Raw genomic sequence first — 14,508 nt, forward strand, 5'->3', positions numbered from 1 at the left:
CTTTAGGGGCCCCATGGCCCGCAGGCGGACCCCGGGGCTCCCCGGGCCCTCTGCCTGTGGCCGGCGAGGCCTCCTCTGCCCACCTTGTGTCCCTTCTTAGCTGGATTTCTCTTCCTGAACTGTCTGCCTTTGCTCTCCTTCTTCACAGTCCCGTCGGCTGCGGACAAGAAAAGAAGGTGGTTTGGAGCCAGTAGAGGTGGAGGCATGAGGCAGTATGAACACACTAGATGTCCCTGAACTGTTCACTTTAAGGGGGTTAATTTTACTTTCCGTAAATTTCATCTCAATAAAAAAAAAAAACCCAAGAAGTAGTGACAACGATTGATTTTAATTTTTCTGAAGTTGTGAAAGCAGCGACTTCTCCCATGTAAAGGCTCGCGGGACTGGCAAAGGCCCGAGCCAGGAGACCTCGAGAAAGGAACAGTCCCCAGAGAACCCCCAGGCCCACCTGGCTGGCCATTCACACACCACGCGGGGCACCCGCCAGTGTGCCTGCTGCAGCGGCCCTGTCGCGGGGCTGGACCCTGCTGGCTCCCTGCCTCCTGTGCGAGCATTTATACCTCACTGCTCTGCTGGCTTGTAGATTCTTTCGCAACTTCTGGAAATAGTGACAGGTGACTTCCTCTCTGTAGGCCCTCATGTCTCTTATTCCCGTGGGTGCACTCACATGCCAGGAGGGAACGCACGTGCCAGGGAGGAAGAGCAAGGCTCTGGCCGCGTCCTGTGTGCTGTGCCATCAAGAAGGCGGCTTGCTGGGGACCCGGACGGACCCTCCGCCAGGGCGAGCGGTGTTCATTCCCAGCCGGTTTGCTAAGAATTTCTATTACGAATGCATTCATTTTAAGAAATGCTGTTTCTCTGCAGTGACTAAGATGCTTATTAAGTTCGTTTTCCCTTGGTCTAACTTAATGACGCTTATAACTTTCAAGGTCAGAATGGGTGAGGAAGGTCATATTTTTCTCTCTTGGCAGTTTGGGGGTGTGGGGCCAACAGAGGCTGGAGGGGTGGCCCTTCTTCCCTATTCTCAAGGAGATTTGTTAAGATTGACATCAGCTGTTTCTGGAAAGTCTACCCGGTCGGTTTCAACAGCAGATGTAAGTCTCCCCTCTTTGTTGGTTACGAGAGCACGCGGAGTTCTCCTTCTTGCGTCCACGAGCCGTGTTTTCCAGGACTCAGCCTGCTTTGGCTGCGCGCTTGAACATACTTGGCAAGGTCACTCGTAGCGTCGTCTTACCATCTTTCGGATCTCTGATGCATCTGTAGGGTCGGAGTCTCTTTTCACTCCTCACGTTGTGCATTTGTGCCCCATCCACATTTTTCTTGACCGTTCTCACTGGAATGTGTCTATTTTACGAGTTTTTAAAAACTTTTGTCTCCTTGTTGGTGTCTGCTCATGTGCTTGCGGCCCCCTCTCCTCTGCCTTGAGGTTTTTGTGTTCTTGCTCCAACTCCATAAATCCCTTGCTCAACTTCTACGCTTCCAGAGACTAGCGGTCTGGGACCTTCCTGTGATCACTTCTCCTGAGTCCCACGAGATATGCAGGGGTGCGGTTTTAAATTTCCAAATGGGGATTCAAGAAAGCCACCTTTTGGTAGTGGTTTCCGTGCTGACCACGCTGGCGTCGGCCAGCGTCTGTGATGGTTCCGGGTGTTGCTCCACATGTTTTGAGGCTGTCAACCGTTACCGCTGTGTGACGACCCCACCCCGGAGTGCCTCTGGCTGTGGAGCCTGTTCCACGTGGCAGTGGGCAGCTGTCCCTTCCGGTCACCCTGACGATCTCTTTCTGACGCGGGGTGTCCTTTGGTTTAGCCACGTCTCTCGTACACACGGCACCTGTGTGCGCAACGTCCTCTTGTCCACGCCGTCACTCAGTGGGCAGGTGTGTGGCCCGTTTGTGTATTTACTTATGATCTAGGTGGATTAACTCCCGTCGCCCCACTGTTTGGTTTGTGTTTGTCCCACGATCTGTGTGCGCTTCCCCGTCACCGGCTCTCGCAGCCCCACGGCTGCGTCATTTCTCTTGTTCGTTTTCCCTCTTCACCAGCGTGGACTCTGTACAGCAATTCCCTCTTCTGTGGTTGTCCGTAGACGTGTACTGGGAGTACTCACTGCACAGAGAACCTGCCTCCAGCCTGGGCCGTTGGACGCTTCTGCTTGTCACCCCTCGGCCATGCGTTAGGAAGGCTCACCTCCCATTTAGCCAGTGTTTCTGTCACTCCACGGTGAGAGCCGTTGCCGCTGTAACAAGTGACCACAAGTGGAGGGACTTAAAGCAACACACACGTGGTTCTCACACTTGTGCAGAGGAGTCCTTCTGGTGGACCGTTTGCCCAGGACTGCTTCCTCCTGGGGCTGCGCACAACCGGCTCCGCCTTTTCCAGCCTGGGCTCGGGCGCCGCCCCGTCCTTAGAGGCAGCAGCACCGCCTCCTCCCATCTGTCTGTGACCTCCTGCCTCCTCCATCTTACAAGGGGCTGCTCTGCCTTGGACGCCGTTAAAAAGCCGCCGGGGGGCTCATCAGTCTGACGGCCTTCCCTGGAGTCTCCGCTCCGCTTCTCATGTCGGGGGCTTCTGGAAACTTCTGGACACACGGGGTTACAGTCTTTGTCCAATTCTGGGGGGACACTGGCGGTCCCTGATCCCAGGACTCCCCTCCCAGGGCTCGGGCCGTGGCGCATTGGGCCCCGCGTCCCCCGTGGCTCCCTCTCGGGGCTCAGGCTCCGTGCCCGCCTCTGGCGTTGCAGAGCCGCTGTTCCCTCTACATCGCCTTTTCCCTGCTTTCAGTTGGAAGGGCAGATGCGGCCCTTGTCGCTCCATCCGGGATGCAGGTGAAGGTGCAAACTATTTGTTCTTAGCTTCCCTTCCTACTCACTGAAGTGCAGCGTGTCTGCTGGGGACGGCACGGAGGGAGGGCCTTCCCATACCCGGCGCACCTGCGTGAAAGGCGCCCGCGGACAGGCCACGGCCAGCCGGAGTCTGCAGCTGCCCCCAGGCCCGCGTCCCGGCCCCCGAACCTCCGGGCATCACCTTTCGCCACCTAGTCCGTGACTAGCTCGTCACCGGCTGCTGGCTGCCATCCCTGCCTTTCAAACCCAAGCGTGAGAGGCCACGGCCGACGCTCAATGCCCCCTTCGGCGCGACTCACGGACGCCTGGCACACACCAGGGGTTCTGCGACACCTCGAACCCGTGCGTGCCTAGACAAGCGCTGCCACGGCCAATGATGACCGTCTGACAGGAGTCCACGTGACGGTAACTTAGTCCCATTTTGAAATCAACTGTGGCCCAGGACACCTCTCACCTGTCTCCTCTCGACGGAGGCGGCTCCACAGCATGTGCAGGGAAAACTCTCGGGCCACGGAGTCCACCCCGTCCTCAAACACGGAGAGACCTTCCAGCGGCAGCTCCAGAAGATGCCTGTCCGCAATGAGGATGGTGTCGTTCGCAGCCTCGGGCTCAACTGTGGACAGGGCAGCACCAGCTATGGAGGCCGCAGGAGACGAGCTCCCGAGGACGCACAAACCCCTGGGCGGGCCTGCCCGTCACCGCTGATGCCGATCGGCTGGAGACACAGGAAGAAGTCTGAGCTCGGCTCAGCCTGTGATGGGAGGGGAGGGGGGCGGCAGGACGCACGGGGGCGTCTGGGGGAAGGACGCTGGTTTTCACGGCACAGCTGGGTCACGACTCCGAGCCGGACGCAGCCTAGGTCTCAGGATGGCCGGGCCTCTGCAGGTCTGAGGGCCTGCCTCCCGGAGCAGGTCCTGGAATCCACGACTCCTAACCAGGGAGCCACCTCTCAGAGGACGAAGCCTTGCACCTGGGATGTGGCGGCTTCTCCACGTGACCACGGAACCCTCGGAGGATCGCGTGGGCCCTGCTTGGCCAGTTAGAGAGACCCTGCCCTTTCCGACAGGCGTAAACGGTAGCGAGGGTGAGGCCACTAGACCCCTCGGTCGAATTTACCGTACGCACGAAGGGAAACAAATTACTGCGGTGAGCGAGGGCTGCGTCTGGGGATCTCAAGTCCGAATCCCAGCGGACAAAGGTGACCGCGGGTGGGCCGACTCTGGCCCCTCAGCTGGAGCAGGAAGCACCACCACCTGCCCCGCAGCCGCACGCACCCCCCGCCCTCATCTGTCGTCCGGCTGCGGAGCCGCTGGTGCTGCGACACGCGAGCCGCGAGTGCGTGCAGGTGGGTGTGCGCGGTGGCAGCGCCGCGTGGGGAGGGGGCACCAGCGGGGCTTCCGGGTCAGAGCACCTGCCGGGTCAGAGCACCCGAGGCGGGCGCGCTCCCTTCCCTCCCGCTCGATGACCCCGCGTGGGCCCCAGAAAAGGAGACAGACGAAAATGCCTTCGAACAAGAGCGATGGATACAATCGCAGGTGCCGGGTGGGAGATGGGCGCCTCGTGGTCACACCCGCTCCGGCCGCGGGGCTGGGAGGACAGCGCGAGCGCATTTCCCACATTTTCAGGCCCATCGAGTGGGAAACCGGAGGGGCTGTCCTGACCGCGTGGAGACGACCGGGAAGCCTCCGGAGCTCAGGCGCCGGGCGCCCCCTCCCCAGGGGCGGCCAGACCAGCACGCGTCGCCCTTCACTCGGGAGCCAGCAGGTCCCTGTGCAGAAGCTGGTCCCGCCCTCGTGTCATCTGGGGCACACACTCCCGAGGGTGACGGGAGTATGCCACCACGCGGGCCACCAGCTCCCCCAGGAGGGGCGGGTCTGCGGGTGCAGGAAGCCCCCCCCCCCCCCGCTCCGGGCTCTGGTATGTGGGGCGCACAGACCCCTGAGGGGACTTTCTCACGCCCCGTGGGCGCTCAGCGCCCTGGGAGACCCTCAGGGGACGCCTATTTCTGACCCACCTGGGCTCCCCCGACCCAGCCTCCCCTCCGGCGCGTTCTCACTCACCCCAGGGCAGGGACACTTTCCTTTCCTTGTCTTTGCCCTTTGGTCTCCCTGAATCCGCGACAACGGTGGGCACCTGTGTTCTGGAGGCCAAAGGCACGTCCTCAGGTTTTTAAAAACACATGAAAATCACACATACTAAGGACATAAAGAACATCTCCCTGGACCGTTTCACATCAGGGCAGGGAGTGTCACTTTTGGGGGCCGGTCTCACTGAGATGGGGGCAGGGATAACTGGGCACAGACAGAAACAAAGGCCACCCAAGGCCTCTGCCTTCCCTTCCAAGAATAAGTCAAAGGGGTTCAGGACCCTGGGCCATGTGTCCCACTCCCACCCTGTACGGGCACCAGGCACTGCAAGGGCATGGGGCAGAGGGGACCTGAGTGGTGGGGATGTTCCCCCAGAAAAGATTTTCAGCAGAGTTGGGACTTTTTCCCTATGACAGAGGCCCCGAGTCAGGCATTCTGGATTTGAGGGGCCCTTTGGCCTTTCCCGTCTGTATTCAGCATGGTCTGATTTAGGGCAGAGCAAAGCTCATCAACTTCACAGCAGAGACCCGAACCTCCACGTGGGAATGACGCCCACCCAGCCCACCGCCGGCCACTCAGCTCATGCTGGGCTTTGGGGAGGCTGGGGTCAGAGCTGGCTTGCAGGCTGAGCCCCCGCCCTGGCCAACCTGGCCCCAGCCCCCTATTCCTGACCGCCCCCAGCACCTTCGGGCATCACTTCTGGGGACAGAGAGATGGTGGTTCCCTTCCCTGTCCCGAGGAGAGTCCTGGACTTTGTGCTCGAAACCCGCCCCCACCCGGACCATGACATCTAGCTAGCACCGCCCTGTCCCCCCCTACCCCCCCACCCCGTGGCCTCCACCCTCGTGCCGGGAGCTGCTCAGACAGCAAACACTTCCGCAATCAGCCCGCGACAGGTACCTGGCCTCAGGGCTGCCGAGCACTGGAAACAGCGGCCTCAGGTACCCCTCCATGGATGCCAGGACTTCCCCAAACTTCCGCAGAGAGTGCCCTTCCTTCTCAGGAGGCGCATTTTCCAATTCCTGCCTCAGCCCAAACATCAGGCTGTGATCAGAAGCGTCTCAGGGGGCCTCATAAAATCCCAGCCCAGTTAGCACACAGAGTGAGGAAGACGCTGCAGGACCCGCCCTTCCAGAAAAAAGCTTGGTGGCCAGGGGCGCGGCTCAGCTGCACAGCAGGCTCCTTGCACCCCACCGGCCGGCCCCAGGCACCGGGCTCCACCGGACCCCAGACTCCTTGCCGGTCCCAGCCGCCCGCTCCTCTGGGGCCCGCCCTGGCGCCCCCAGCCCCACTGGTTCCTCTGCTCACATCATGGAGGCACCTGCACCAGACTCGCTCAAGGAGTCGAAAAGCATCGGCCATCCTGCCAGGACCCCGACCTGGGCGTCCGGCAACGCCTGGGGTCTGGATGACCGGTGCCACTCACCCAGCACCCCTCCTTCACCTCACTGCAGCCGGGCCGGGGTCCTGGTCCCACCCGCGTGACGGAGCAGCCCAGGCAGCTGGGCTCGGGGCCTCACCGTGCTTGAGTTCGGGGCCATGTCCGCATTGGTCACCTCTACCTGGGTCAGCTCCCGGAACTGCTGGGCATCGGCCAGTAGGCAGGAGAAGGTGGCTGGGTTCACGGCCACCCGTGCCACCTTGCAGAAGCCTGTGGAGACCGACGCCACCGCTGTCCCCCACCCCCCCTAGTCTGAGGGGCCGAGGACAGACGGAGCGGGGGCTGTGCATGAACACTTGGAGTCGATACACACGGGCACTCATGGTGGCTGTCAGAGTGGGGGCTCAGGCGGGTGTCCCCCAGTCTACAGCCTGAAACAGGAAGTGGAATTATGTGCCTGAGGTGTAAGGAAAAAAGGGGGAAGTAGTGATTCCTGGGAGAAGAGATTGTGGAGCCGAGTGAGGGCCACCCAGGGACTTTGAGCATCACCAGCCCCGAGGGCAGCTGAGGCTGGGGTCCGGCCCTGGGAAACACAAGTCTCTGCCCGAGTTCCCGTCTCTCACAGGCTCAACGACCCCCCCCCAGCAAGCCTCCCCCCCTTCAGGCCCCCCCCCCGGTGGAGAAAGGCAGGTCCACCTGCCCCCCTGCTGAGGACCGTGTCTGAAGAGTGCCTCCTGCAGTGGAACTCACCGCCCGCTTGGAGCATCTTCCCTTTGGCCGCAGGGACGGACCTGGGTCTCTCGTAGGCAGCGCCATACAGATGGGTCCTGTTGCCAGGACACGGGGCAGGGTCAGAGCCCAGCTCGTGGGGCCCTCGGGGAGCCCGTTCAGCGGGCCACACACACCCTGGTGGGGCCCCGTCCCCACGAATGCCTTGGCCAAGTCAAGACGCAGAATTGGAACAGACCTATCTGGGCACAGTCGTCGCCGTGAGCTGTCTGACTTCTCTCTGCTCGGCAGGTGCACGGGCATCGTGTCCCCCTGTCATGCCAGCCTGGTGGGACGCCGCACCCACCCCCTCTCAGCCTGGAGCACCTGCTGGCCTGTGTCTGTCCAGCCAGGGCCTTCAGTGCACCCATAACGTGCCCTGCATGGTGACACCCTCCCCCCCCCCCGCCCCCAGTGACAGTGCCATGTCCATGCTGCTCCACTAGACTTCTTAACAGGGTGGCCAACATCCCCAGAACAGGGACAAGAAGGCCTTACCTGTCCCGCCCGTGCTGCAGAAAGAGAATCCGAAAGGTAGGCGGCATTTCATTCAGGTGGTTAAAATGCTGCTCAGTGACCCAGAGATTTTGCCAAGCCTGCGTGTGACAGACAGGAATCAACGGACCACGCCGGATGCTGGCACAGTCCCTGAGCTGTGCTCAGACGCTTTGTGCCAGGCCTCTGCTGGGGTCTGCCCAGGCCGGCCTGGGGCGCGACCCCTGCAGGACTCGCGGCCGCCACAAGGGGGCAGAGGGCGCACGCGGCCTTCACTGGGATCCACCCAGCTTGCTCCCTCTTGGCCTCTGTCGCAAACTTGACCTGCCCTACACTACACGTGCAGGCCTAAGAACCCAAACAAGTAACAAACGGAAGATCCACCAGCAGCCTAGTGCCTTCCCTCTGTTCCTCCGCCCGGTCCCCTGAACGCCACAAGGCGTGGTCACACGCGTGCCCCTGCCCTCCGCGCACCCTGCTCCCAGGGCACCTGCTCCGAGGCGCATCTGGCTGGGGCGCGCACCCCGCCCCGAGCCCACCCCCTCACCCTCCCCGGCTCCGAGGCGCATCCTGCTCCGCAGCCGTCCCGAGGAACCGGCCCACAAGCACGGGTCCCCACTTGCTACTGAAACCAGCCTCGGGTGGCCGAGCACCGACGGGTGTCTGCATTCACGTCCCAGCCTACAGGCGGAGCCAGCCTACAGGCGGAGCAGGCAGAAAGCAGAAGCATGACCCAGCCACACCCACCCGCCCAGAGGCGGAGCCAGGGCGGCTGGCGCGGAGCGCCCCCTGCTGGGGACCAGACTGGCTTCTTGGAGAGCGGAGTGAGCCCGCCACCAGCCTCTGTCCTCTCCTGGCAGCGGCAGTGGCAGTCCCGCTTGGGCCACCTGGGAAGCTGTGGGTGGGGCCCTGGGCATGTGCTCCCTGGGACCACGCGGGGGCATTCCACGGGGGTGCAGGCCAGGGACACAGGTGCAGCTGAGCACAGAACCGACGCCAGAGGGGCTGCTGCGTGGATGCAGGCCCACCCCACCCGTGTGACCCGGGTCCTGCTGAACCTGATCCATTTTAGCACCTCTGGGGGTCTGGCAGCATCTGAATGCAGGCCTCTTTGCATTCCGCTAATAACTAGTGAAGCTGGGAGCCATTAAAAATGTCTCCCGACCATTTGGGTATCTTTTGTGAAATCCCACTCTTGTCATTCTTTCCTGTGGGAGTGTCTTTTTCTCACTGACGGGAGCACATCCCCAGTACCACGGGATGTGAGCTCGGGGGCCCTTTCTCGGGCTTGCTTGTGTTTAAGTTTGTATTGAAGTACAGCGTGTGCTGCTATGCTAGTTTCGGGTGTACAACGTGGTGATTCGACACTTCCACGCAGCACCCGGGGCTCATCGCGACAGGTGCCCTCCTCGGTCCCGTCACCGGGATCTGTACCACGGTGCCCCTCGCCCCTCGGGGTCACCCTTGACATATGTTGGACGTTATGTGGATGGGTCTGTTTCCAGACTTTTCTTCTGTGCCGCTGGTCATTGTCTCTGTATGTGTATATATTCTCTATGTGTCGATAACACGCTGATCGCGTCGATAACAAGGTCCTGATACTTTGTATAGCAAGTGGGCACAAATTTCTGCACAAATTTCAGAATTGGATCGTCAGTTCTTGCAAAGGTAAACGCCTGCTGGGAGTCTGATGAGGCTTCTGTGGCAACTGCAGATTCATGGCCCATAGGACGTCTTCCTGGGGTGACTTGGCATTTAGGCTCACAGGGCCGCCCAGGAGAATCAGGACAGGTCGGTGCTGGGCACCCGTCTCTCTGGGAGCCATTCCCGGAGACTCCTGTCCGCCCAGTGACAGGCCAGGTACGTGGGAATGAGCTCCACAGGGGGCGGGGGCGGGATCACCTGTCAAGTGGTTTTGGCTCATCATCAACCACGGGCCACTTTCTTAGAAAGCGATACTGACTACCAACTCGGGGGAACACAGCCAGAGTCGGCCCAAGGAGGAAGCACACACACCTGTCCCTTTGTCCACAGAGAGCGGACGGTCGTCGGAACGGCACGGGGCATTCTGCCCACACACAGCCCACCTCCTCTGTGCACATCTTCTCGGATTTCTATCAGAAGGTTTGTAGTTTTCAGGGGAGAGGCCAGGGGCATCTCGTGTCCGATTTCCCCCAGGTACTGATTGTTTTGCTGCTACTGAAGACGGTGTCACTCAGGTATTTTCCTTTTCTGCTTGTTTGCACCTGGCACGCAGAGTGCAGCTGACGCTTCTCTAACGACCTGCGAAATGGGCGCATCGGGCTGGGCTCCCGGCCTCTGTGCTGACTGTTGTTCCTTCACCCCCACCTTTCACCTCTGGCCTCCCTGGACGATGCGGAACAGAAGCGCTCACGGCCTCCGGGGCGCCAACACTCCTGGCTGGAGAAAATCTTTCAACCCTTCAGCAGATAGGCTGAGGTTTGCTCGGGGTTTAAAGGACGTCCTTTATCAAGTTCTGTCAATATGGTGAATTACGTTGATGTTTTTAATATGAAGCCACGTGAAACGTGGCCATTTGACGCTGACGCACGACCAGGATCTGGCTGGCCAATGTCTCGTGTCTGCCGATGAGAGAGATTTTCCTTCCTTGTAGCGCCACCACTAGGTTTCCAGTATGGAGACTTAGCAGACCTTAAAAGAAAGAGGAAGTATTCCTATACTCTAGAAGCGTTGGGGAGGTTATCTGTACCTTCACCGTTTGGCAGAATTTACTGGTGAAGCCAACTGGGTCTGGGATTTTCTTCGTGGGGATGTTTTTAATAAAGGATTCAATTTCTTTAACAGCTAATAAATTACTCAGATTTTCTGTCCTGTCAGCTTGTACGTTGTATTTTTTGAGAAATTTGTCTATTCCATCCCAATCGTCAAGTTAACTGGAGTAAGATTAAAGAGAATATTCCCTTACGAGCCTTGTAATGTCCAAAGGGTCTCTATGATGTCTTTCTGGTACTGATATTGGAATCTTACTGTTTTGTTTTTCCTTTTTTTGTTTTCTTTATTGGGTCTTCCTAAATGCTCATCAACTTTATCAATCTTCTCTTTGGAGCCCTTTTATCAGCGTTGGTCTCCTCTATTGTATGTTTGTTTTTGAATTTCGCTATTTCTGTTGCTGTATTTCTTATTTTTTATTTTCTATTTTTCTTAGGTGTTTTTCTTCCAGCCTCTAGAAATCAAAATCTTAGTTACCGTTTTTAAGATTCTTCTCCCTCTAGTCAAGGCTGTATTTTTCCTCTCCGCCCTGCTTTAGACAAGTCTCACAGCTTTTGATATGCAGCGTTTTCATTCTCTAACTCGGTTTAAAACACTTCCTAAATTTCACTGTGATTCCTTCTTTGACTAACTGATGATGATGCTCTCAAAGCAACGGTCTCTTTCAGCTATTACATCTAATTCAATCTCACTGTGGTTGGAAAACAAATGGGAGGATCTCGCTCTGTTGGCGTGTTCAGGTTGGCCACGGCCCGGCTCTGGTCCCTTCTGGTACACGCTCCGTCCGGCCGTCCATGTGGCCGTGGGTCCTCCCGCCAGACGTGGGCCTGTCCAGGGCTCCTCTATTCCCATCCCTTCTGCTTTGGGTATTTGAATCTCCATCATCGTATGTGAAGGTTTAGGACTGTGATTCCCTGTTGACTGATTCCGGGTCACCCGGCTTTCGTGTCAGTAGTAACTTCATGATTTAGATGCTCTCTCTCATCTTTTCCGCTCAATATTTCCAGGTCCTTGTGTGTAAAAAGTACCCCTTTTACGCAGTACGTAATTGGACTTTGTTTTTCTTTTCATCCACTCTGACAGCCTTGGTCTTCGGCTCGTTATACTTACTACGACCACAAACCCGTTGGGTTTCTGTCTACTTTGCTCTGCCTTTTCCCCACTGGGACCACATGCTTTTATATTCCCTCACCTCCCCCGCTCTTTCTCCCTGTCTTTGGGATAATAAAATACTATTATTTGATTTTTTCCTTTTTATTAACTTAGTCACACATTACTTTAGTGGTTACCCTGGGAACTAAGACATTCACCTTTGGCTCATTAGAGTCTAATAAAGATGTAACTTTACCTTTCCCGAGGAGTGACAGACCCTCGGCATCGTCTAATCCTTCATCTAATCCTTCCTGCTCTTTGTTTTACTGTCTTGCCTATCAATTCCACAAAATAATTTCAGCTCCACAAGATGTTAGAATTACTGTCTTATGCAGTCAAATTTTATTTCCTATCACTAAACGTTTGCCTTTGGAGTATTCTTGGTTCTCTCGTGCTTCTGGGGACTTACTTTTCCTGTCCAACACCTCCTTGTTTCTTTTCTTGCAGGATACCTGCAAACTGCCTGGGTTTCTGTGCATCTGAGCGTGTCTCCACTGCACGTCGGCGGGCCGCGGTCTCCTCTGGCCTGTGTTCAGGAGCCTGTGGCTCCGGTCCCGCTGCCCTCGGGGCCTCTGTCCTGGGCACTAGCAGTTCCACGTGGATGGACGTGGTGCGGCTTCCTGTGTTTGTCCTGTGCACGGTTGCTGGCGGTCCCGAGCCTGTGGCCTCGTGAGCTTGGGGAAATTTGAGCCATCGGGTTATGTCAGTATCGCCTTGGGCCGCATTTCCCTCTCCCGGCTTCGGAGACTCCGGTTAGGAGTGTGCTTGGCCTACTGAGAGTTCCTCCCATGGCGCTCATCCCTGGTTCTGTCTTTTCGATTCCTCTCCTCTCCGGTTGACTGCCTTCTGCCGGTCCGTGTTCCCTATGCTGTGCTCCTGCTCTCTGAAGAGGCCTCACGTGGGGGGTATCTCACGGGGACCGGGGTCCCGGAGGCCACCTCCTCCCAGGACGGCCCTCATTTCCCAGGCGCCATGAGACCACGATGGATTTCATCACCTTCCACAAGCTTTCAGGCAAACTCCCCACGGCCCAGAATGTAGCCGCTGTCCCCAGGCGTGTCGTCAGGAGCCTGCCACATGTCCCAGAGGGCCGGCAGTGATGCGGGGACAGACGGGGACAGAGTCCCCTCTCGGGAGCTGGAGCTCAGCCTGCTCTCAGTGTGTCCACAGCTGGGCCTTTAAAGACAGCGTTTGGTGCCACTGACCTGGCGCCTGCTGTGGCCGCTGCGGTAGCCTGGCTGTGCTCTGCGCCCCACCCCCAGGTGCAGCCGACCCCCGAGTCTGTGACCAGAGTCAGTGCAGGTCTCCCACAAGGATCCTCGAAACAGGAGGAGGAGGAGGAGGAGGAGTTGACACAATACCCGCAACAGAGATGGCCGCCTCGGACCCCATCCTACCACGGACCCCGTCCCGCCTCAGACCCTGTCCCCATGGACCCCATCCTGTCTTTGACTCCATCCCGCCTCAGACCCTGTCCTGTCTTGGACCCCGTCCCACCATGGACCCCATCCTGTCTTTGAACTTGCCCCACCATGGACCCCGTCCCTCCTCGAACCCCGTCCCGCCTCGGACCCCGTCCCGCCTCGGACCCCGTCCCACCATGGACCCTGTCCTGTCTTGGAACCCGTCCCACCATGGACCCCATCCTGTCTTCGAACTTGATCCGCATGGACCCCGACCCGCCTCAGACCCTGTCCCACCACGGACCCTGTTCCACTTTGGACCTCATCCCACCTCGGACTGGGTCTCGTCTTGGACCGAGCTCCTGCGCCCCCTGCGTCTGGCTCTGTCCTCAGCCCTGCACGTGCACTGATGCACATGGTCCCTCAGGTTTCCTCTGAAGTTAGCGCTGGGTCACCGTCACCCCAGCCACAGTGACACACACGGACGTGTCCTCCAAAGGTGGGCAGCTGGGCTGTGGGGAACGGCCTGCCTGTGGACCGGCCTGCGGTCCCTGCACCTCCTGGGGCCTGCAGTGCTCCTCAGGAGGAGGGAGGCTTTCCAGCACGGGGGCTAAGGCCCTGGCTCTCGGCAGGGGGCGGTTCTGGGGACAGCTCGGGGTGTCACGACTGGAGGGGGAGCTACTGGCATCTGGTGGGAAGGGACCAGGGGCGCCCCTCAACTTCCCATGGAGCACAGGACGCCTCACCGCAAGCAAGACAGGGGACGGAGGGAGACAGGAAGCCGTGGAGGGAGGGGACGAGGTCAGACCCACACAGGTGCACGGAAGCAACGGGGAAGGAGGGGAGCGGGACCAGCCAGAGGGCTCCAGGCTGCTTCCCGACTTGCTCGGTTTTCACCGAGTCCCGCTCCTTCAAATACCCCTCTTCACAGCTGCTCGTCCCAGCACGAGGAGGTGTGGTGACTGCAGCGTTCCACGGCGGCTGAAGGAGGACCCTCGGGGGTCCTGTCGCTCCCGCCCTCTGCCGCGGGCCTGGGATGTAGGGTCACCGAGGCGGCGGGCCCCCATCCCCACGAGGCCCTCGAGGAACAGGAGGTCACAGAGGGTGAGTGGCACCCCAGAACCGCGCGCTGACAAGAGGGGAGCCAGGATTTGGACCCGGCCCGAATCCTCCCCGGTCAGGCTGGCCACAGCAGAGCGACGCAGCACAGCTGTGAGAACGGGGCCGGCTCGGGGGGCTCGCTCACCTTGGAAACGACCGCCAGCCTCTGCCTCACGCTCGCGAACAAGTTGGTGGACGTCCTCCCCTTCCGCTTCAGCTGGTGCTCCAGCCGCAGCAGGGCCGCCAGCTGTGAGCTGCTGGTGTCGTCCGTGGCCGTGAACAGCACGTCCCGCATCATCTCTGAGGCCGAGCAGCTCTGAACCAGACAGGAGGGGCCCAGGGGCCTGAGCCCTGCCCTGGGCCGGTGGCGCCCACGCGCGAGGGTGGACGGGGCTGCACGGCCGCTCCTGCCGCCGGCTTCTTGGGAGGCCGTGCTGCTCCCGGCACCCGCCCACCCCTTTGCTCTGAGCCTCAAGAGCACGAGGCCTGCCGGGCCCACGGGGATGTCGGTAACAGGGGCTGCGG

General features: G+C 59.4%; 1 protein-coding gene across 10 annotated transcripts in view; it reads right to left on the reverse strand.

The window, feature by feature from the left end:
- The window catches only part of CFAP46 (cilia and flagella associated protein 46), a 97,254-nt gene that overhangs the window by 6,018 nt on the left and 76,728 nt on the right, over nucleotides 1-14,508 (reverse strand). For 7 of the 10 annotated variants that reach the window (XM_040486859.1, XM_040486861.1, XM_040486864.1 and 4 more), the window contains 8 exons: nucleotides 14,129-14,299; nucleotides 7,580-7,677; nucleotides 7,064-7,140; nucleotides 6,453-6,583; nucleotides 5,833-5,954; nucleotides 4,906-4,985; nucleotides 3,300-3,458; nucleotides 84-157 (listed from right to left, as the gene is read on the reverse strand). In XM_040486859.1, coding sequence (XP_040342793.1) covers nucleotides 84-157; nucleotides 3,300-3,458; nucleotides 4,906-4,985; nucleotides 5,833-5,954; nucleotides 6,453-6,583; nucleotides 7,064-7,140; nucleotides 7,580-7,677; nucleotides 14,129-14,299 — 912 coding nt within the window. The remainder of the gene's footprint in view (nucleotides 1-83; nucleotides 158-3,299; nucleotides 3,459-4,905; nucleotides 4,986-5,832; nucleotides 5,955-6,452; nucleotides 6,584-7,063; nucleotides 7,141-7,579; nucleotides 7,678-14,128; nucleotides 14,300-14,508) is intronic. The other 3 variants (XR_005793775.1, XM_040486865.1, XM_040486863.1) reach the window with 2 other exon arrangements.

This window comes from Herpailurus yagouaroundi, unplaced genomic scaffold, assembly GCF_014898765.1.
Source record: "Herpailurus yagouaroundi ecotype Mexico unplaced genomic scaffold, PumYag 163, whole genome shotgun sequence".
Classification (NCBI taxonomy): Eukaryota; Metazoa; Chordata; class Mammalia; order Carnivora; family Felidae; genus Herpailurus; species Herpailurus yagouaroundi.